This window comes from Epinephelus moara, chromosome 2, assembly GCF_006386435.1.
Source record: "Epinephelus moara isolate mb chromosome 2, YSFRI_EMoa_1.0, whole genome shotgun sequence".
Classification (NCBI taxonomy): domain Eukaryota; kingdom Metazoa; phylum Chordata; class Actinopteri; order Perciformes; family Serranidae; genus Epinephelus; species Epinephelus moara.
In genome coordinates this window covers 24012575-24031349 of record NC_065507.1, presented here as the reverse complement: position 1 = coordinate 24031349, position 18775 = coordinate 24012575, and the positions used below count along the sequence as shown (strand labels likewise).

General features: G+C 41.3%; 1 protein-coding gene across 7 annotated transcripts in view; it reads right to left on the bottom strand.

Moving 5' to 3' along the window:
- LOC126404957 (muscleblind-like protein 1) overlaps positions 1 to 18775 on the bottom strand; it is a 90019-nt gene that overhangs the window by 51361 nt on the left and 19883 nt on the right. For all 7 annotated transcript variants that reach the window (XM_050068435.1, XM_050068406.1, XM_050068426.1 and 4 more), the window contains exon 2: positions 9045 to 10086. In XM_050068435.1, the coding sequence (XP_049924392.1) occupies positions 9045 to 9218 (174 nt within the window). In that variant the 5' untranslated portion in view covers positions 9219 to 10086. The remainder of the gene's footprint in view (positions 1 to 9044; positions 10087 to 18775) is intronic.

Genomic DNA, 18775 nt, shown 5'->3' with positions numbered 1-18775 from the left:
CACTCCTCATGTGAAAAGTCTCATTTTACCTCCTGACCGAGGGGCTGTCCACACCAACGTGGGTATTTATAAAACCGTGACTCTTTGCTCACGGTTTGGCCTTTCATCCACACGTAACCGCAGTTTTGTAACCGGAGTCCAGGGTGAACTTTTTGGAAAAGTCCGGTGTCAGCAGTCATGTGTGGACAGGATAATCGCAGTTATTTTGTCTCGTCTCTATTGTATGACGTCACAGTGTGCGACGTAAACAGAAAACAACTGTGTTCAGAGATTGTTGTTGTTTTTCCGGTAATGACGTTTTACTGCCTTCTGATTGGCTACAATGGCCTTACAGTTAGGAGTTATATCACCGCCTGCTGCTTTGGCATGTGTATTACATTGCTTGATAGTGGAATTTGCGGTGTCATGTGGACGGAGGTATTTTCATTACACCGCTCGTATGGACGCAGATTTTTTTAAAACTGGAGGCCAAAAAAGTTTGGTTTTAAAAATACCCGTGCTCGTGTGGACTAGGCCCTAGTGTGTTTTCCCGCCTTAGTGATTGTCTGCCCTGATTTGATGCACCTGCTCCTCATCAGCCCCATCGTCACCTGTCTCTCATTATCACCCTGCTTTCCTTGTGTATTTAGCCTTGTGCTCCCTCTTTTCTCAGTTTGTCTGTGTTGGTCTTTTGTGCTCCTTCCCGGGCTGGATTCCCTCCCCGTTTTCCTTGGTTACTGGTTTATTTCCAAATTTGTCGTTGTGAATTCACTGGTTCTTTGTTTTTTGTTTCAGTCTGCTCCTTCACTTTTGTTGCCTGCTTGTTTTTGTCTTTTGGAAACAGCTTTAACAATTAAAGCTTTGTCTTCTTTTAACTGTAAAACATGACAAGACAATTAATTTTTGTATTAAAAGTTTTCTGAAATTTGATGTTTAAATGCAAATGAAATATGCAAATGCAGCATTGTCTAATAAATATGCCCCAATTTGCATACATTTCCAGAGCAGAGGTCTGAACTGAATAAAGTGAAGTTCAAAATTCTTGTTTCATTTTGTTGATATATGAAGAGTCAATGATTTACAGAGATAATTTGGGGTATGCTTTTATTACACTATAAATTTAGAATATGCTATATTAGAATATCAATTTTCGCCATGTTTTTTGGAATAAGATGTTATTTAAATCAGGCTATGAATGATATATGAACAAATCCTTCTGTAAAAACCTTCAGAATATAGATGTGAATAAAACTTGAAAGTTTTGCATAAGTGCTACTGAAGGGAAGATTTTTGGCAAGGTGTATGAGGGAAAAAATAGTTTTTAGAAAATGGCTTTTCAAGATATGCATTGTAAAATTCCATATTTTAGAGAAAATACGACACTGCAGGTGAATAGAGTGAACATTTTAACTAATATCACCATGAAACCTTTCTGATTATCAGGATTAGGGTTGATTATTCACATTAAGACCATTTTCTGTATTCACATTTTCTGAAAATGTATGTTAAAATATGCAAATCAGACATCCAATTAAATATGCACTTTTTGCCTACATTTCTAGAACAGAAATCTAAAAAAACCCAGCATGTATATTTTGGACATTTTCTTACCACTACTCTGACAGAACACATTTTATGGAAGCAAAATAGCCCAAAATCTCAAAATTAACCAGTGCATGAAAAACTGTTTCCATGACTGTGGAGTGTCTAATGGTGCCTAATAAACTGCAGCTGACCAACATCTTTGACGTCTGAGTGACTAAGTGTTTTGCTAAATGGCCAAGAAGCCTGAAGCAGCATCTGTCTCAGTGTCCAATTCACTGATCCAGGCCTCATATGACACCTTTAAGCCACTGCAGGTGGACTGAGTGTGAAATTAACACCCCTGGAGCACCAAATATAAGGCAGGTTTGTCTTCAGTTAATAACAGTCAGGCGCCACACTGGCCTGAAAACTTTGGAGAACAAAACAATTCACTACTTCAACTATAAAAGTAACTGGCCAATGTTTGTTGAACTTTTGCTTTGTCTCTGTTGAAAATTTTCGCTCTGACAACCAAACACCGTCTCTGACAAAGAGCCAATCAAATTAAATCAAACAAATGGCCCTCTATCAGACACATTCTTTATAGGCTGTTTGTTTCACTGGCTTTACACAGAGAGGTAAAATCGAAACGTTCTAGTTACCCTGCTGTCTGATTGGGTAATTAGCATAAATTAACAGTTTATCCTCAACAATACATGAATAATTGTTAGAAACATAAGGCAATGTTTAATCACTGACAGATTGTTAAGAATGTGACATACTGTATTTACTCCAGTTGTTAACTTCTGAGCATTGAATGCTACAAGCCAGGATACTTGTAATTTTGTGTAAATCCCTTAGTGTTAGACAGATTGCTGTATTGACTCTAATTTGTGTGACTACATTTACTCAACTGTCCCTGAATAAAGTGCTCCTTTTACAAATAATGTATTGGCTGTCAAAGGCTTTCATTGTAAGAGAGAGAAAGAGAGAGACAGAAAAAAGTGAGAGGAGTGTGATATTAATATTAACGCTTTCAGCAGCTCTTCATATCCACCCTATATAGTATACATATACATGATACACAACATGGAATTTAACATGGCATGGGGAGGTTGCAGATTCAAGAAGGTAAAGTTAAACTGCATTATAGTGTCGCTGTGACTGTGAATTCCAACATAAAAGCATTATGGGATTTTGTGTTATCGTACATCAGATAACCAAGTGGAGTCCTGACTCTACAAAACTCATAAATTTAATACAAAATACCCAATACTCCGTGGGAGTGAGATTGTGAGAATATTAGCCCATGTTCCTCCACTGTGAATAACACAGCAAATTAAATAACAGTGTAATGAACTACAGGGTAAGTTATCTCAACATTAGAGATCCAGGAAGCAAAACTACTAAATTTAGACGGAGGTTTAGGTTAGGGTGAGTTAGAGAATGCACCCCTCCCACAAATCTTTTCAACACTCTGAATAAAGTCTATTAAACCAAGTTATGGCAGAGTTTCCTCATAATCATTTTTTGGTGGGAACTTTTGTAATTGAATTTTAAATTATTGTTATAATTTAATCATGTTCTGGGCAGAACGTGGTCGTGATTACGGGCTGGAGGACACTGAGGTTGAATACTTGTAAAATGCCCAAATTGCCACCTCTACCTCCATCCTTTCATGTGAAAAATTCAAATAAATATCCAAAAGCAAATCCATACAACAAGGGGTGGCACAGTGGTGCAATGGTATGTTGCCTCACAGCAAGAGGGTTCCTGGTTCGAACCCTGAGGTGGGGGAGCCGCTCTGTTCGGAGTTTGCATGTTCTCCCTGTGTTAGCATGGGTTTTCTCCACGTACTCCAGCTTCCTCCCACAGTCCAAAGACATGCAGGTTAATTGGTGATTCTAAATTGGCTGTAGGTGTGAATGTGAGTGTGAATGGTTGTCTGTCTCTATGTGTCAGCCCTGTGATAGTCTGGCAAGCTGTCCAGGGTGTACCCTGCCTCTTGCCCAAAGTCAGCTGGGATAGGCTCCAGCCCCCCTATGACCCCCAGTAGGATAAGCAATTACGGAAAATGAATGAATGAATGAAGTTCACGCAACATATTTTCCATTCATACCTCGAATCTGTAAGGGCTTTACCACACCAAGCTAATGGTCGGCCATCGGTCAGTGTCGGCCAATTGGCGTCTGTCACCCTAGTTTTTGTGGGGGCCGTCGGTAAATTAAATCACTCTGACTGGCAGTTTAGCTCAGTGTACCAGAAGAGACGTAAGGACAACAAATGATTAAAGTCAACAGAGTGTAAGATCAAAACAAACTTGTTATGCAAGATTAGATTTTGATTTTAGCCATTGAGCTCTTTAGCAGAAATGGTTTGTAATTGTGTGTGTTATTATTTGCTAGCACCAGGTAAAACATCTGGTTGTGTTGATAATGTGCTAACTGGCTAACTAACGTCTTGAATCCGTCCTATTGGTCTTTTGGTTTTCCTTTTTTGAATGAAAAATACAGACTACCCCTGCCTGCTGGTATGGAGAGTTATTTCCTCTCATGCAGATGCAGAACATACGTACTAGTTGGTCATTGGTCTTTGCGGTGTGTTCAAGAGCAGCTTTGTGGCCGAGACACAGGCAACACGAGGCAACACAACAGCCGGCATTAGTTGCCACTAGTTCTTTGATGTCGGTTTGGTATGTCTGAGCCTTAACAGAAAAAAAAAACAAGTGGGATAAGAGAGAAAATACATCTCGAGTATATATATATAGCTTTAAATAATCACTCGTCCCAAAGAACACTAAAATAATCACGATTAATTTATATCCATGACCACTTTGAAGTTTTTCATGTAATGTTGTTTTCTTTGAAGAAAGTAAATAAGTAAATTGGTAATTCCTGAGTGGGCTTGTTAGACTGCATGTTAACACTGAGTAACAATCTCTATTTAGGGCTTAACTCTAATCAGCACAAAAAGACAAATCTTTGTAGATAGAAAACAGCAATTACCGCAGCCACTCCCCAAAACTAAAACCAAATTCTTTCTATGTTTTCCTGATATAATATATTCCCAATGGTAAAAGAAATTATTAAAAAATGAGAGAGTATATGTAAACTTTAACAATGTACCATTTTGGTAGTTTAGAGGGGTTCTAGGGATTTTCACCCACCCAACAGTCCACCTAACACCTTCGTATTAAACTCTCTTATTATTCCTTTCATAAACAGCAGCCTCCGACAGCCACAGTGGATTCCAATAATGACAAGATTTTCTAGCAGAGACGAATTATTCAAATGTCAACAGAAAGGATGAAAATCTTAATGAGAAGAAACTACAAAGAAATGAAACCCAATGAGAAAATTTCAGCATGTTCATCAGTAGCTAGTCCATCATGCTGTAGCGGAGCTCCCGCGGATGTTTGGCTCATTTTCACCTGTTTCCCATCACAGCCACAATGGTGAGTTTATTGTATTTCGTCAGCCTAAATACCCCCAGAATTGTTCTTTATTCACTTACATGAAACCAGCTTTGTATCCAGCTGCTAATAGTAACAAGCTGCTGAATTCCTGTGGCAGCAGCCAAAAGAAGAAGCAAATAGCCCTCTTTTTTTTTCCTTCTCTAATCATAGACAGTTGTCCAACAAGTCCAAAATTGGTTGTTTGTCTGCGTCTTCAAAAACTGTCTGACTGTTTCGTAATATGGGTGTTTTCTAATCTGGTACGTCTCTGGTTAAGCTTCTCACACAAATAACATGACAGGGAAGTCTGCTTCCAGTTTTGTCTGAACGCACCTGTAGCATGCTGTTACAAAAACAAAAATAAGTAGTTCTAAAGACCAGTTCAGACCAAAGATTGGCGACGAGACAAGTTGCACATGCAGCGACCAGCAACAACGACCCACCGTCCAACACTAACACACTGTGAGGACAGAAACTGAGGTCCGTCAGGGATGGAGCACCTGCCACAGCAAGCGAACACACCATCTGCGGTCATTTTGACTTGACCAGTGGACTTCACTACAAGCCGATTGGCTGTAGGAACAGGTGGCGTGCATTAGATTCTAAAACCAGTCGACGGCAATTTGACCAGCTGAGTTGCAGGTGACACCATCAGCCGCCTTGAGTCAACTTCAGACCAGCCAGTTCACACCGCGTCAACATTTCTCTGCAACATTCTAAAACAGTTTCGCCTTGTTGCGAATCATTGGTCTGAACTGGGCTTAGGCACAACCAATGCAGTTGTTTTTGTCTGGTGAGGACAGCCTCCACTGGTTACTCAGACTTTTGCCAGTTTGGCCATTAAAACACAAACTGTTAGGTTCTTATGGCGAGTTAAGTTTTATGACCAGTCAGTCAAGGTTCATGGAAACAAAGACGATATGAGGTGGGTCTGCTATGGTCCTTTTATTTTTCTTATTTTAACATCTGACACGTGTCAACACAACATTTATGATGTATGGTAGTATAGCTGTTGGCAGTGGTAGTAGATTTCGTTTAGCACTGCAGAATTTCAACTGTGTTGCTCCTAAAATTCTCAGTTAAGCTAACGGAGCTAACTTCAGCTGTTGCCCAAAATCGATTTTTTCGTTCTGGCTAGACGGCCACCTCCCTGTCTCTGCGTCTCTCCTCTCTGCCTCATTGACGTCAGTCGCTGGGTCCTCATTTGACACTCCAAAATCGAAACAAGGTCGGAGTAAAGGCATCGAAGCAGTTTGACGCACCTCATAATGCTTTTGGTGTGTGTTCAGACACTTAAAACAATGGTTGTACTTCAAAACGATTGCGTCAGACGTTTTCAGTGCATTTGGGCCTTGACAAACAGATAACACTGAATGACTGAATGAAGTTAATAAAATAAAGACATCCACATATAAAGACCAACTGGCAAGAAACTGGTTTAAAATACAGAAACGGGGACATTAATTAAATCTGACAAAGACTTTTTTAAAGCAAAGAGAAGGAGGTAAAAAGCAAGGAGAGCTATCCATGTGCCTCTCTATTCCTCCAGCAACAGCCCTTGCTCCCCTTGCCGGCCTGCATTTTAACAGGAATTAAGGGCAAGGGCTATGCCAAATTGTCCAGGAGTGAGAAGCCACGTGTAAAGAACATCTATCCCTTTACTCCCTTTTTTTTTCCCTCTCCACATCCTCCTGCCTGTCCTTCCCTTTCCCCTCGCCCCTCTCTCCATGCCTAGCTACATATTATGAATTCATCTGCAGATAAAGCAGATCTATCATACTGTCATGGAGGCAGGGAGGGGAGGTAGACTGTGGAATGCCCTGGCACTGAGAGCAGGGAAGGGCGCTGAGCATAGTGCTACGCTTCCTCGCACATTCCCTGCTGCGCCTGCTCTCACCCTCTCCGGCTCAGTCTACACGTCTGTTTTCATGATCCATGCAGTGCCCCTGCAGCACCCCCTTTTCCTTCCTGTCTTACCTGTACCAACCAAACCATCAGAGGTCCAACCAAGCAGCCCAGAACTATAATAACACAGTACCCGGCTTAACAAGAAACATCCCCCTCCCCATAGTTATACAGCAGGGTAAGCTGTAGCCTGGACTGGCTTGACTGACTTCCAGCTCTGGTCTCCAGTTACACTGAATCACACCCTGCTTGCCAATCAGATTGGAGACAAATTACAGGACATGTGCACAACACGGTAGACAGAACTCCAGGATCCAGAATCATTGCACTCACTTGAGCCAAAATATCCAGATTGACTTCACTGATATCGCTGTATCCAACACATTTTCAGCATCTGGAATAATGAGGCAGTAGGCTCAGGCCGCAGCGTGAGTGTGTTTGCTTGACACATGTGTGCATATTATGTGTACGTGACTTACATTCTGCATTATGTACAGTAAACGCACATGTATGCTTCGTATACAATTAAGTGCTGTACATTACAGAAGGCCAGTGTTTATGCTTGGCTGTCAGCCATGACACATGCTGACACAGCTGACCCTTTACACACTCTCCTACTGTTGTGGTAAATTAAAAGTGTGACCTGTATCCGCAGTGTATAGGCGTCCATAACTGTGAACTGTGCCCTGTACGTTTATGATTAAAGGGATAATGTGTTGCTCATAGCTCATTTATCTTTTTTTTAATTGGCTCATCTAGTGGTGCCCACGGAAATTTTCCATAGCGGTGGCCAGATGGGGCCACTGAATATCTTGGGGTTGCACACCAAAACCAAAAGCCATAAGTAAATCTCAGGAATTCACTTAGGCTGGTTGAAAGTTATGTCCATATGGAGAGTGTACTTTGGCTTCTTATGTTACAGTTAATATTACTAATTATCTAATGTGCACAGTTAACATGTGTTCCAGGACAATACTTTTAATGTGTTATGTATCTATATATGTTAGCCTTGTTCTTTAAATAGGCTGGTTGTCCTTTTCCTTAAAAACACAAATATACAGCTTTTATCTGAAGGAGTACATTGATTGGGGAACAAAACAGAGACTCGTGTGCACCCATGAACCCACTCTCACTCAGACATCTTGAGCTGAGAGTTCAAGTGACCCCTTTGAAAATGGCCATGCCAGTTGTTCCCTTGCCAACATTTCGCCTAAATTTGGAGTGTTATTTAGCCCCCTTTCCAACAGGCTATGCCAACATGGCTGGTACCGCTGGATGCCTTAGGTTGTCTAGATTCACAAGATACCGCTATCTTCTTAAAACCTAACTTAAAAAATGAGCCACAGCCTCTTTGAGACAGTGATGTTGGCCTCCAATTGTTTTTGCCAAGGGGGCCACGTCGAGGGGAGCATCAATTGTATCAAGACTTTATATTTCTTATTTTCTCTTACAACTTCTCGACCAAGTCCATTCTCTTTTCCTCCATCTTTCCATCTGCTCCCCCATTTGAACCCACCCCCCCCTCCATCTCTGACAGAGAGTGAGAGGAGCTGCATAGTGGGAGTGTGTTGTTCCAGTGCCAGGGCAAAAATAGACAGTAAATTACAGAGCCTTCTGAGAACACCCCACTGTGCTGCATGACCTCAAAATAACACATACAGACATACACTCGCGGAGTCACATACAAACATGAAATACACAGTGTGCTACCCTACTTCTATATTTCCCGTTCAGCCTGTTGATGTGATGATCACATAGAAACTTTTGCGATGTGCCAACTGACAGTCCTGCAATAAAGTTATGTGCCAGTGAAGGAAACTCTGAGTCTGATTCACAGATGTTAATGTGATTACGGCCTCATCTCAGCTTACCAAGACACACACACACACACACACTAAAAAGTATTTATACACACACGTATTTATCCCCTTGCCATGGCTTAACCTTGTGGCTAAGGAAATGATATCTCACTTTTCCTAACAACTTACGTGAGAGACATGCATAACGCCCAGAATCACTAACTACACCTTCTCTTTACGTCTAACAGGTCCTGGCATCCCTACAACCCTAAAATAGAACCTAAAACATCCTGAAGACAATGCTCATTAACAATGCACACAAGAAAAAAAAGGAGAAGACAGTTCAGTGACGAATGAACATCACAGGTGTTTGTCATACTCACCTTGAGTGAGTCAAAACAGGCAATGACTCTGCCGTTTTCCACTTGACAGCTCTTGGCAGGGTGGGCAAATTTGCACTCACTGTCCGGTCGTGAACACGTTCCTCTCTGGAATTCCCGACAAACCTCCAATGTCAGCCACTTTGTGTCCCGGATCGGTGTCACATTCACTGCCATTTTGAACCAGGCAGGAGGGGTCGATTGAGAGGAATAGATATCCAGCAAATGCAATTACGCGTGCGTCTGTATGTTGCTAATGACACTGGGAGAAATGGTGAGAAAGAATAAGTAAAGGACATGGGAAAAGGCCAGTTTTTAGAGGTTTTGTCCCCAGGGTCTGAGGTGAAGCCTGTGAGGCCTGGGATTCGCCTACCACCTGCGGCCCATCCCAAGAGTGTGTTTGTGGCTGTAATAGGACTCCTCCTCCGCCTGTCACCCAGGGCCTAGGCTGGTGACGGCCACAGGGGTCTCGCTTTGAAATCTCTCTTTTTCGTCCCCTCTCTCAAACACACACACACACACACACCAGTGCTGGCTATCGCCTTGCTCCTCAGCTGAACTGTCAGATGAGACGAATGGCAAAACACATTATCGATCGAGTTGGTCCATGATGAAAAGATGCAGGGCTGGAGGAGAGAGAAGGAAGAGAGAGGTGGACAGAAAGAGGAGGATGAGGAGGAGAAGGTTGTGGTTGTGGGGACGGCAAAGAGACAATCTCCTTCCGCTCACAGGAGCCGATAAAAGCTGTCTGTTTTCAGTATCAGGGTCTGCGCGCAGAGGAGGGGGGAGAGGTTGACTTCCACAGAGGAGGGCTGAGTGGCATGGATGGAGAGAGGTCTAGCTGGCAGACGGAGCAGGAGATGGAGGGAAGTAGTGAGGTGTAAGTGGTGTGGAGACTGGCTCAGTGGACAGGTTTGGCAGTCCTGGCAGTCCTGGGGCTTCTGGTGTGGCTGGCAACTCCGGCAGACATGGACAGGCACAGAGGCAGAGGTGGCTTCAGTGGAGCCAAACAGCCACGGGGGTCACCGAAAGAAGGCACTTCTCTCTGTAGAGAAGGAGGGAAGAGTGTCAGTGGAGCAGGGCTTAACGCACTCACACACGGACACACACAAACGCTCATGCCGAGGTTAATACACTCAGCCACACATTTGGATTCATACACACAGCTTCATTCGAAAATGTTTCCAAGTCATTCTCTTGCACATCCTCTCTCACAGTAGCCCTCACAGAGACTGCCAGGCTCTCAGCTGGAAAATCAAATCAAACACCATATCGCTAACAGTAAAGCTCACGCATTCAGGCGCAGACAATTTATTTCAAAGGAAGACAGTGAAAAAGAGAGAGATCAAGAGACAGGAAAAAAAGGAAGGAAGCCGGAATAATTCAATATATGCATCTGTGTTTGTGTCCAACAAAGGTGACCTCTAGTAACGGATGACGCTAGAAATTACGACTCTAGTTTATGATGCACAGATAAGCCAAAAACATTAGCACAAAATGAAAAAATAAAACTATTAAAGACTTTTACAAAACAACTGCGATTGATAACTTCCTAAAAAACAAGAAGGACAAGAAGACAGCCCTTTTAAGGGTATCAATAACAAATGAGCAAGTGTATCAGTATGATAGTATTATTCAGCAGTGAGTAATCAATCTGCCCATCCCTGGTGAGAGTGGAAACAGCCAATCAGCTGGCTAGATGGCTCCACATCACTCCTGGCAACTGGCCAGGTACGGCAAGAGAGATAAGGACTAGATGAGGTCACTGTGAGAGAGAGGGAAAGAAAGAATGCAACCTATTTCCGCTTTTTCCTTGTGCCACATACATTCCTGCATGCTCCTTAAATCCACTCATCCAAACACTTCCTGACCTCTGCTCGAATCCGGATGTTGAAAGAACAGACTGCCCCCCAAAACTCCTACAGCTGCTACACTAAGTGCCCTTAACTCTCCATCCCACGTGTGGTTACATCACTTAATAAGTCCCCCACACTCAGATGTAATGCCTTTATGAATATGCTGATATGCACTGCACTGATATGACGTCTGTATAAAGCAGGGAGAAGTTTATGGACATGAATTAAATACAGATACTTTATTAAGAGTGACCTCTCTGCTACTTAAGTAGCCGCTTTATTTATACAGTTATCATGTCCCTAAAGATGCATGTTCAACTCCTTTTAAGTGTAGTTTAGCTTATTTGCACCTACATGTGTATAAAAAGGACTGTAAGATTTATTCAGTATTTGAACACTGTGCAGAAGAGGTTAGAATCCAAAAAATGGCTTAAGAAGATTCCTCCTCTCTTACATAACAGGAGTCATCCTTGGAGAAAGAAAAAGATAAAAATGAAGATTGCACAATTCATCAAAGTTTCAAGGCTAAGCAGTAACACCAAGGTGATAGAACTGTACAAATATAATTGAAATGTACAAATTACAAAACAGTTTATATATACACATTGAAATGCTTTACAAATGAATCAGTGAACTGTTAAAAAATCTTCACAAATTTGAGTCCTTTTCAGATGTTTTTGAATAACACTGAGTAACATGGATGTTGATAGTGAAGGAAGGAGGTTGCTCTTTACTCCTGTGCCGACAGCTGTGTGTCACAGGTCAGGTCTGTATTCAGAAACCTAGCAGAAGTCTTTATTGTGCGTCTGCTGGGCTGACACTACCTTGAATTTAGTTTTTTTTGTGTATATGTGTTCATGTGCTGGAAGGACTCCAAAGTCAGTTGTCAAACACTTTCACAAACTTTTTGGTTAGAAAATACAAACAGCAACAGTGATGAATGATGTGAAAAAGTTCTATCAGCTTGCATTTAGCAGGGACTGTTTGGATACAGTGGATGCTGACACTTGCAAAAGAATTAAATGCATGATTTGAAAAATAAATAAAATAAAATAAAATAAAATAAAACAAAATTAAATCAAATTAAATAAAAATAAAATAAAATAAATAAATATAGAAACAAAATAAATTCAAAAATAAAACATGCATTATAAAATTATGTGAACCTTGTTTAAGTGAAAAATGTAACACGTTTCTCTGTCTATAGTTATACATCAGGTCCTGTGCTTGACCACAAAACTGCCTACTGTATTTTTGGTGGACGCAACAAATTCTGGCATTTTTCTCTTTTGACTGTCACAATATGTTCTGGAAACTGAAAGAAATCATACACCTAAAGGGAGGATGAGTCAGGTTGAAAGAGTGTGAGCTATATAAAAGATATTTAACAGTGATCGTCAAAGGATTGTGTTTTGATCTGGAATTAAAAAAAAATAAAAAAGGCTGGTGGTTTTAAAGATGAGAGAGGAAGGAAGAAAAAGAATAAAAGTAAAAATACTCCTTTGGTCAAACATTGATTGCTTATGTGTCATGCTCTCTTCTCCTATTTGGGCCGGACACATCTGTGGTGAACTACTTTTTAAACCCAACGCTGGTATTTTGGGCAGTGTGTGTGTGCGTGTGTGTGTGTGTGTGTGTGTGTGTGTGTGTGTGTGTGTGCGTGCGGACAAGAGAAAGAGGCCAGGGCAGCCCACTGTATCTGGCAGGAAGACTGTGTAAAGGAGAGAGAATACAGAGAGGGCTACCATTACCAGTGCATTAAATATGGAGTGGCAAAATTAGTCTTCTGCATCGCCTATTCTTACTCACTTCCTGACCTCTCCAAAACTCAATGAATCGCACTGCTTAATCCCAGATGGCAGGATGGGAGGTAGAATTTCTTGCATGCAGATAAAAGCAGGAAGACCTGCATATAAAATGCAAATGACCTCAAGGATTTTTATTTATTTAAAGGGAAATTCTAGTATTTTCCAATCTGGGTCTTATCACCACAACCAAGGAAGTTATATTTTTGTTTCTATTAGTATGCATGTCAGCACGATGACAGAAAAACTACTGGCCCAATTTTCATGTAACTTAGTAAAAGGGTGTATAAATTTTTAGATCAGATCACAATCACAGAGCAGATGCATATTTTTTACCTCCTTTGTTAACATGCAGAATAGAGTATTTGGCCTTGATAGAGGTCTGTGCTTTCCGAGTGCCCTTCTAGCTTTTAAATGTGTGGCCATTTTGATTGTCAGTCATGCTAAAAGCTTGGGAGGAATTTCAGTCAGTAAAGGGGCTGATACCAAAACCTGAATTGCCCTATCTCAAGTCAGTATTTGGTTTGTCCATTCTGGGCTACAGTAGTAACAACATGGCAGACTCCACAGAGGAGGACCAGCTCTATATGTAGATATACTGTAATTGACTCATACAACAACTCTGATAAAAACAAAATACTTGGATCAGGCTATTCTCATGCACTATTCAAATGTTTTCCTACACAAAGTAATGCACCGGAATTAATGATAAACCAGTAATTTGTGCATAAGCCATAATAGGAAGCAGTGCCTAGCCAACATATTCTCACTCCGACCTCGTCACATATTGACATTTGGTCATGGACTTTCTGCATCCACATACGACATGCAAGGTACCCTGGGTGTGTTGGTTTGTTTATGTTCTAGGACACCATGTCAGGTTCTCTTCTTTCAGGATACACTTCCGTTTTCACAGGAAATATAAAATTTACATAAAGTCTCTTTCAAAGTAGATGCACTATGTTAGTACAATAAGTTTTTTTTCCTTCACCAACAAACATATGGTTGGGTTTAGGCAACAAAAGGTAGTGGTCAAGTTCAGGAGAAAATAATAGGGTTTGGATTTAAAATTTCACAGGATGCGAACACCACTCTCATGGGTGAAAGTCAGTGTTTGTCCTTGCCCCGCCGCATTTCCCCTTGACGCTGCCGGGCACCAGTTAACTATAAAGGCAACCGGCTGCATATTATGCCAACGTGAAAACATGCCTTTTTTTGTTGGTTTCTGACGCAGCAAGTCACTGCCCACGTGCCAGATTTCGATGACCACGGAGTGAGACCATGCTTGCCAAGCAGTCTAGTTAGGAGTTTTTCCTTATCCGCTGTGAGGGTCCAAAGGACAGAGGGATGTCGTATGCTGTAAAGCCCTGTGAGGCAAATTGTGATTTGTGATATTGGGCTTTATAAATAAAATTGATTGATTGATTGATTAGGAGACAGGTTAGGGTGGTGGATGGGTCACAAAACACAGGACTTTTCCCAGCACACATGGAACAGAGTGAACTTCTAATCATTTTAGGGCACATCCTCACCGTGTTTCTTTTCCTAAACAGTAACCACAGTAACTTCACTAGCCTGGACCTACACCATACCTTAATTTTGTAACTTTACATTAGGGACGTAACGTCATTTGTGAGCCTTAAATTCCTAGGATATCATACAAACTGTTGTGTGTACACTTTTGTAGGCTATCATACGAACCACTGTATAAGGATACAATGTTTGGATGCAGCACGAGCCTCTGAAAGGTCCCAAATAAATCTCAATTTTAAAGAAATTATTTTAAATGCCTGACCAGATTTTGTTGCGAGATTTTGTTTTATATATATCTACACATATATATATACATATATATATATATATATATATATATATATATATATATATATATAAATGGGATCACAGCAACTCTGCACCCTTGTTGTTACTCAATTCCATGGCCTGTTTTGTGAAAAAAAAAAAAAAAGACATTTGTGTTGAAAATGTCCACACAGCAAAGTTTAAAATGGATTCTCAGGGGGAAAAAAAAGAGAAGAAAACATACACTTGCACGCCTAGTGTACCAGTTTTGGGCCAGAAATATGGCTCACCGCAGTTTTGCCGTCGCTGTTTCCGTGGCTTCGGGTCTGAGCAGAGAGGAAATGTGAGTTCATAGAGAAAACCCACAAAACATCCAGTAGCACTGAACTCTACCATGCACTGACATAAAAGAGAATATGCCCCATTTGCAACAACTGCATGAATGGAAGAGAAGGAAATAGCTGGATAATGTACACAAATCACATTAGACAAACTTACCCTGCAGTCCTAAGACAATGTCATGCTAGTTTTCTCAGAGGAGTTCTGTTTTCTGTGGGTTTTCACACAGCACTCGTGTGATGCCCCAGTGGAAACAGCTATGACAAAATGAGCAGCCGTGAGCTTTGACATCAAATAAAGTAGATTTAATAAATGGGGCTCCACCTACATGTATTATTAGCCCCAGTTTCACACGGATATATCTCGTGCCAAAAGCTTGAACTAAATTCCCATCAAACAAGCACAACCCATTTGAAAACCCGGAGTGAGTCAGCCTCATTAGACGGGGCTCACGTCAAAACAGAGGATTAAAACTAAAGGGGTGAAAAATGTGAGAAATGACTCTGGCGTTGGGGAAATATATAAATAAAGGAGTCATCAATAAGCATCTCAGCATGTGTGAATAATGCATGTGGCCATTTCCCGTAGCCAGGGGCAGGAGATATTATTACACCATCAGATCAACTAGCCAAGGTAATAAGTTGGAAAGGAGAGGGAGGTGGAGAAGGCTGGGGATATTACAGCACGCAACCCCCAACCTCCCCAAAAAAGACACACACCCACATACACACACTTTATTAAAAGTATAGAGAGCAAAATCTTAGCTAAACATTTTGGTTCACCGGTGACTAACTTCAGCTGTTGACATGTGGTCTGCACACAGCAGAGTGTGATGCAGGGAGTGTTACAGGGTTCACATCTTCTCCTTATTTAAAGGAAGCCACCTGATCTGTCTGCCAAAATGGTGCCACTCTTTTGGCTGAACTCTGGATTATTTCATGGCTTTGACAACTCTACAGTAAAAACCAACAGATTGAGCCTCCAGTGACACCACTGCTGCTGAAACACTGTTAAGACCCAATTACAAACCCAGTTAATGTGTTTTAGGAGGTTACATGAATATGACGTTGACAAGTTGTGGTTTCTCCGGCAAAGACTGGATTCTTTTCATCGTTCCTTATAAAAATAATCACTGTATATGAATATGCAAAGCAAAGCCTGCAATGTTTGCTTCAACTACCTGAACCACTGTTCCGGAAACCTTTTTTTGTCCTCTGAGGCTTCAGTAGTAATCGATAGTGATTATTCAAATCTTCTGGAGGGTTGTGATCCCAAGGTATTTAGTTAAACGAGGTCCTATCTATGCACTTTTTTTTGACATTATACCATATTGTGACAATTTTTCTTCTCATGGATAAATTATAGACCAACATGAATGCTCATAGTAATCGGCCCAAATCTGAGATAACGCCAGAAAAAGTGCTGTGAAACAGAAGCACAGACACAGCATACTAGCTCCAACAAATTTTGGACTTGAGGTTAATATTTATAAGATTCAGTGTTTCTGGTACACAGGTTAAATGCAGCGCTGAGGGACGGTCTACTGCCAGTTGGCAGACATCACCGCTACACACTTAGAGGCAGTTGGGCCCACTTAAACTGACAATGGAAACGCAAATGGGCATGGAATACTATGACGTGGCACAACCAAAAGTGCCAATGGAAAAGCCTTATTCTGAACCACTGTCCGACCAGCGAACAGTCAATTGGACACCTTAAGCAGGATTTATACTTGTGCTTCAGCTCTATGCAGAGCCTATGCACGTGATCTACACCATTGTGAGCATTTATGCTTGTGCAGTGGTGTTTCCGTGTCACACTGCAGTTACACCTCCAAAACACTAGTTGGCAACAGGGTTTCTGTGAAGTGCTGTGAAGTTTAGTTGATTCAAAACACACCCAAAACACACATTAAACATGGCTTAACAGTGACAATTTGAAACCCAAGTACACAAATCAGCTTCAGTATAACTCGAAGCATTCACAGACAAAGAATATGCCTTTGTCTGGACACATTTTCTCCACATATACAACATGCTAATGTTATGAGCACAAGCCTATGGCATTTTACCCTGTATAATTTAGCCTTGAGGCTAGCAGACTTTTCCTATACTCATATGAAGCCATGGACAACAGCAACATTTAGCAAAGGAAACATTATAAAACTGGGCTCCATTACAACTCACAAGGCTCTTCAACAAAACAAGTGTCTTATTCTAAACATGTTTTACAAATACAACATGCTAACGTTATTAGCACAAGCCTATGGCATTTTACATTGTATAAATTAGCCTAGTGATGAGCAGAGATTTCCTCTACTCATATAAAGCCAGGATAAATCACACATAAGACTTAAAATGCTATTTCATGTTTCTTAGCTGTGGAATAAAAGTATATAAAAGCTTTGTTTCCACTGAGGGAAATGGTTTCGCCTTACAAAAATATACAGGAGGTCTGCGTTGCCATGATGTGTAGTTACATTTCTGGGGAGGTGCACGTCAGGCTACGGCATAGGTTTTGTGTCGATACGTCACAGAAGTACAAATCCTGCATTACGGTTAACAAGAGCTAACAAAGCAGCAGTGGCTAGCATCCAACAACGAGCCATCAAACTGTCCCAACAAACTCACACAGACTCTGTTGTTAAACCCATGAATAACTGTAATGTTAGCCATGTGATGCTAACAACTGTGACTGTGTGTGTCTGGGTGGACTCTCACCAATGGCCCCCAGGGTGGGGCAAGCTCTCAGGATAAACACAGATATTGTGCACCACCGCAAATAAATCAGTGCACAGGAGGTACTAATTACATTTATTCATTTTATAATGTCTTCATTGTCATTTCTAAAATAATTATCAGAATCCCCAAACTGAAAACCGATCATCTATCTAACGAACAAACATCTGAATAGTCAAATATTTGGGTCCTGAACTACTTGACAGACGTGTTTTACCACTGTGTTAATTAAAATGAACACTGAGCTGCACATCTTGATATATTAATGTGCCATACTTAGTGTAAGCCACATGGAATTGCACTTTCTTTTACAGAGGGGCCTCTCACACTGTTAACACAAGCCACGCTCAGCCCTGCATCTGAGAGCAATACTGAGAAAGAGAGAGAGAGAAAGAATGAGGAAAAAATGGAGTGAACAGGGGCCAGATATGGGAGCCATTTATTCACCTTGAATGACTTCCAGTAAAGAAAAAAAAAAAAATAAGATGAAGAAAACAAAGCAAGAAAGCAGGTCCCTCCATGTTTGATTTCCTCTGGCTGACCTTTTAAGCACAGTAGACAGAGAAACAAAACGAGCAGTGGTCGAAAAAAACTTGCTGGAAAGTAAGAGAAAACACTTTGCTTCAAAACAAACTCCCGGAGAAAGTCACAGTTTAAACTCTGATCTGTAAGAGTGCCCTTGGACTCACTGTCTAGCAATCTAAAGGTCTTGTTTGTTTCAGCAGCAAGTGATTCAGAGATTCCTTAAGTGTTACAAATTCAGAATCAGATATTTATGCTTTCTTCCGTAGAACATTGGGAAATATGGCTGATTGGTGGTGAAACTTTTGGACCTTGTGACAAGCCAAAGAGAGAAAAGAAGAAGGAAGGATGGAGGGAGGGAGGGAGGGAGGGAGGGAGGGGAGTTCAGTAATGCGAGAGGTTAAAGGGCGCTGACTGCAGCAGCAAAAAGCAGATGCTGGACGCTTCATATTACACTGCATCACCGGCTGACCAGGATATCATCTATATACGACCTGAGCTGCCCTTTATTCTGATAGGAGCAACAGGAAGAAGAGAGGGGGGAGGCTGTGAGGGACAAATAGAGCAAAGGAGACCAGAGGTGGTGACAGGGGAGGGATAGAGGCTAGGGGAAGAGTGATGGGAGGCAAACAGGAGCAATTAGTACAAGTTGGTGAGAGACAGAGGTTGGTGTC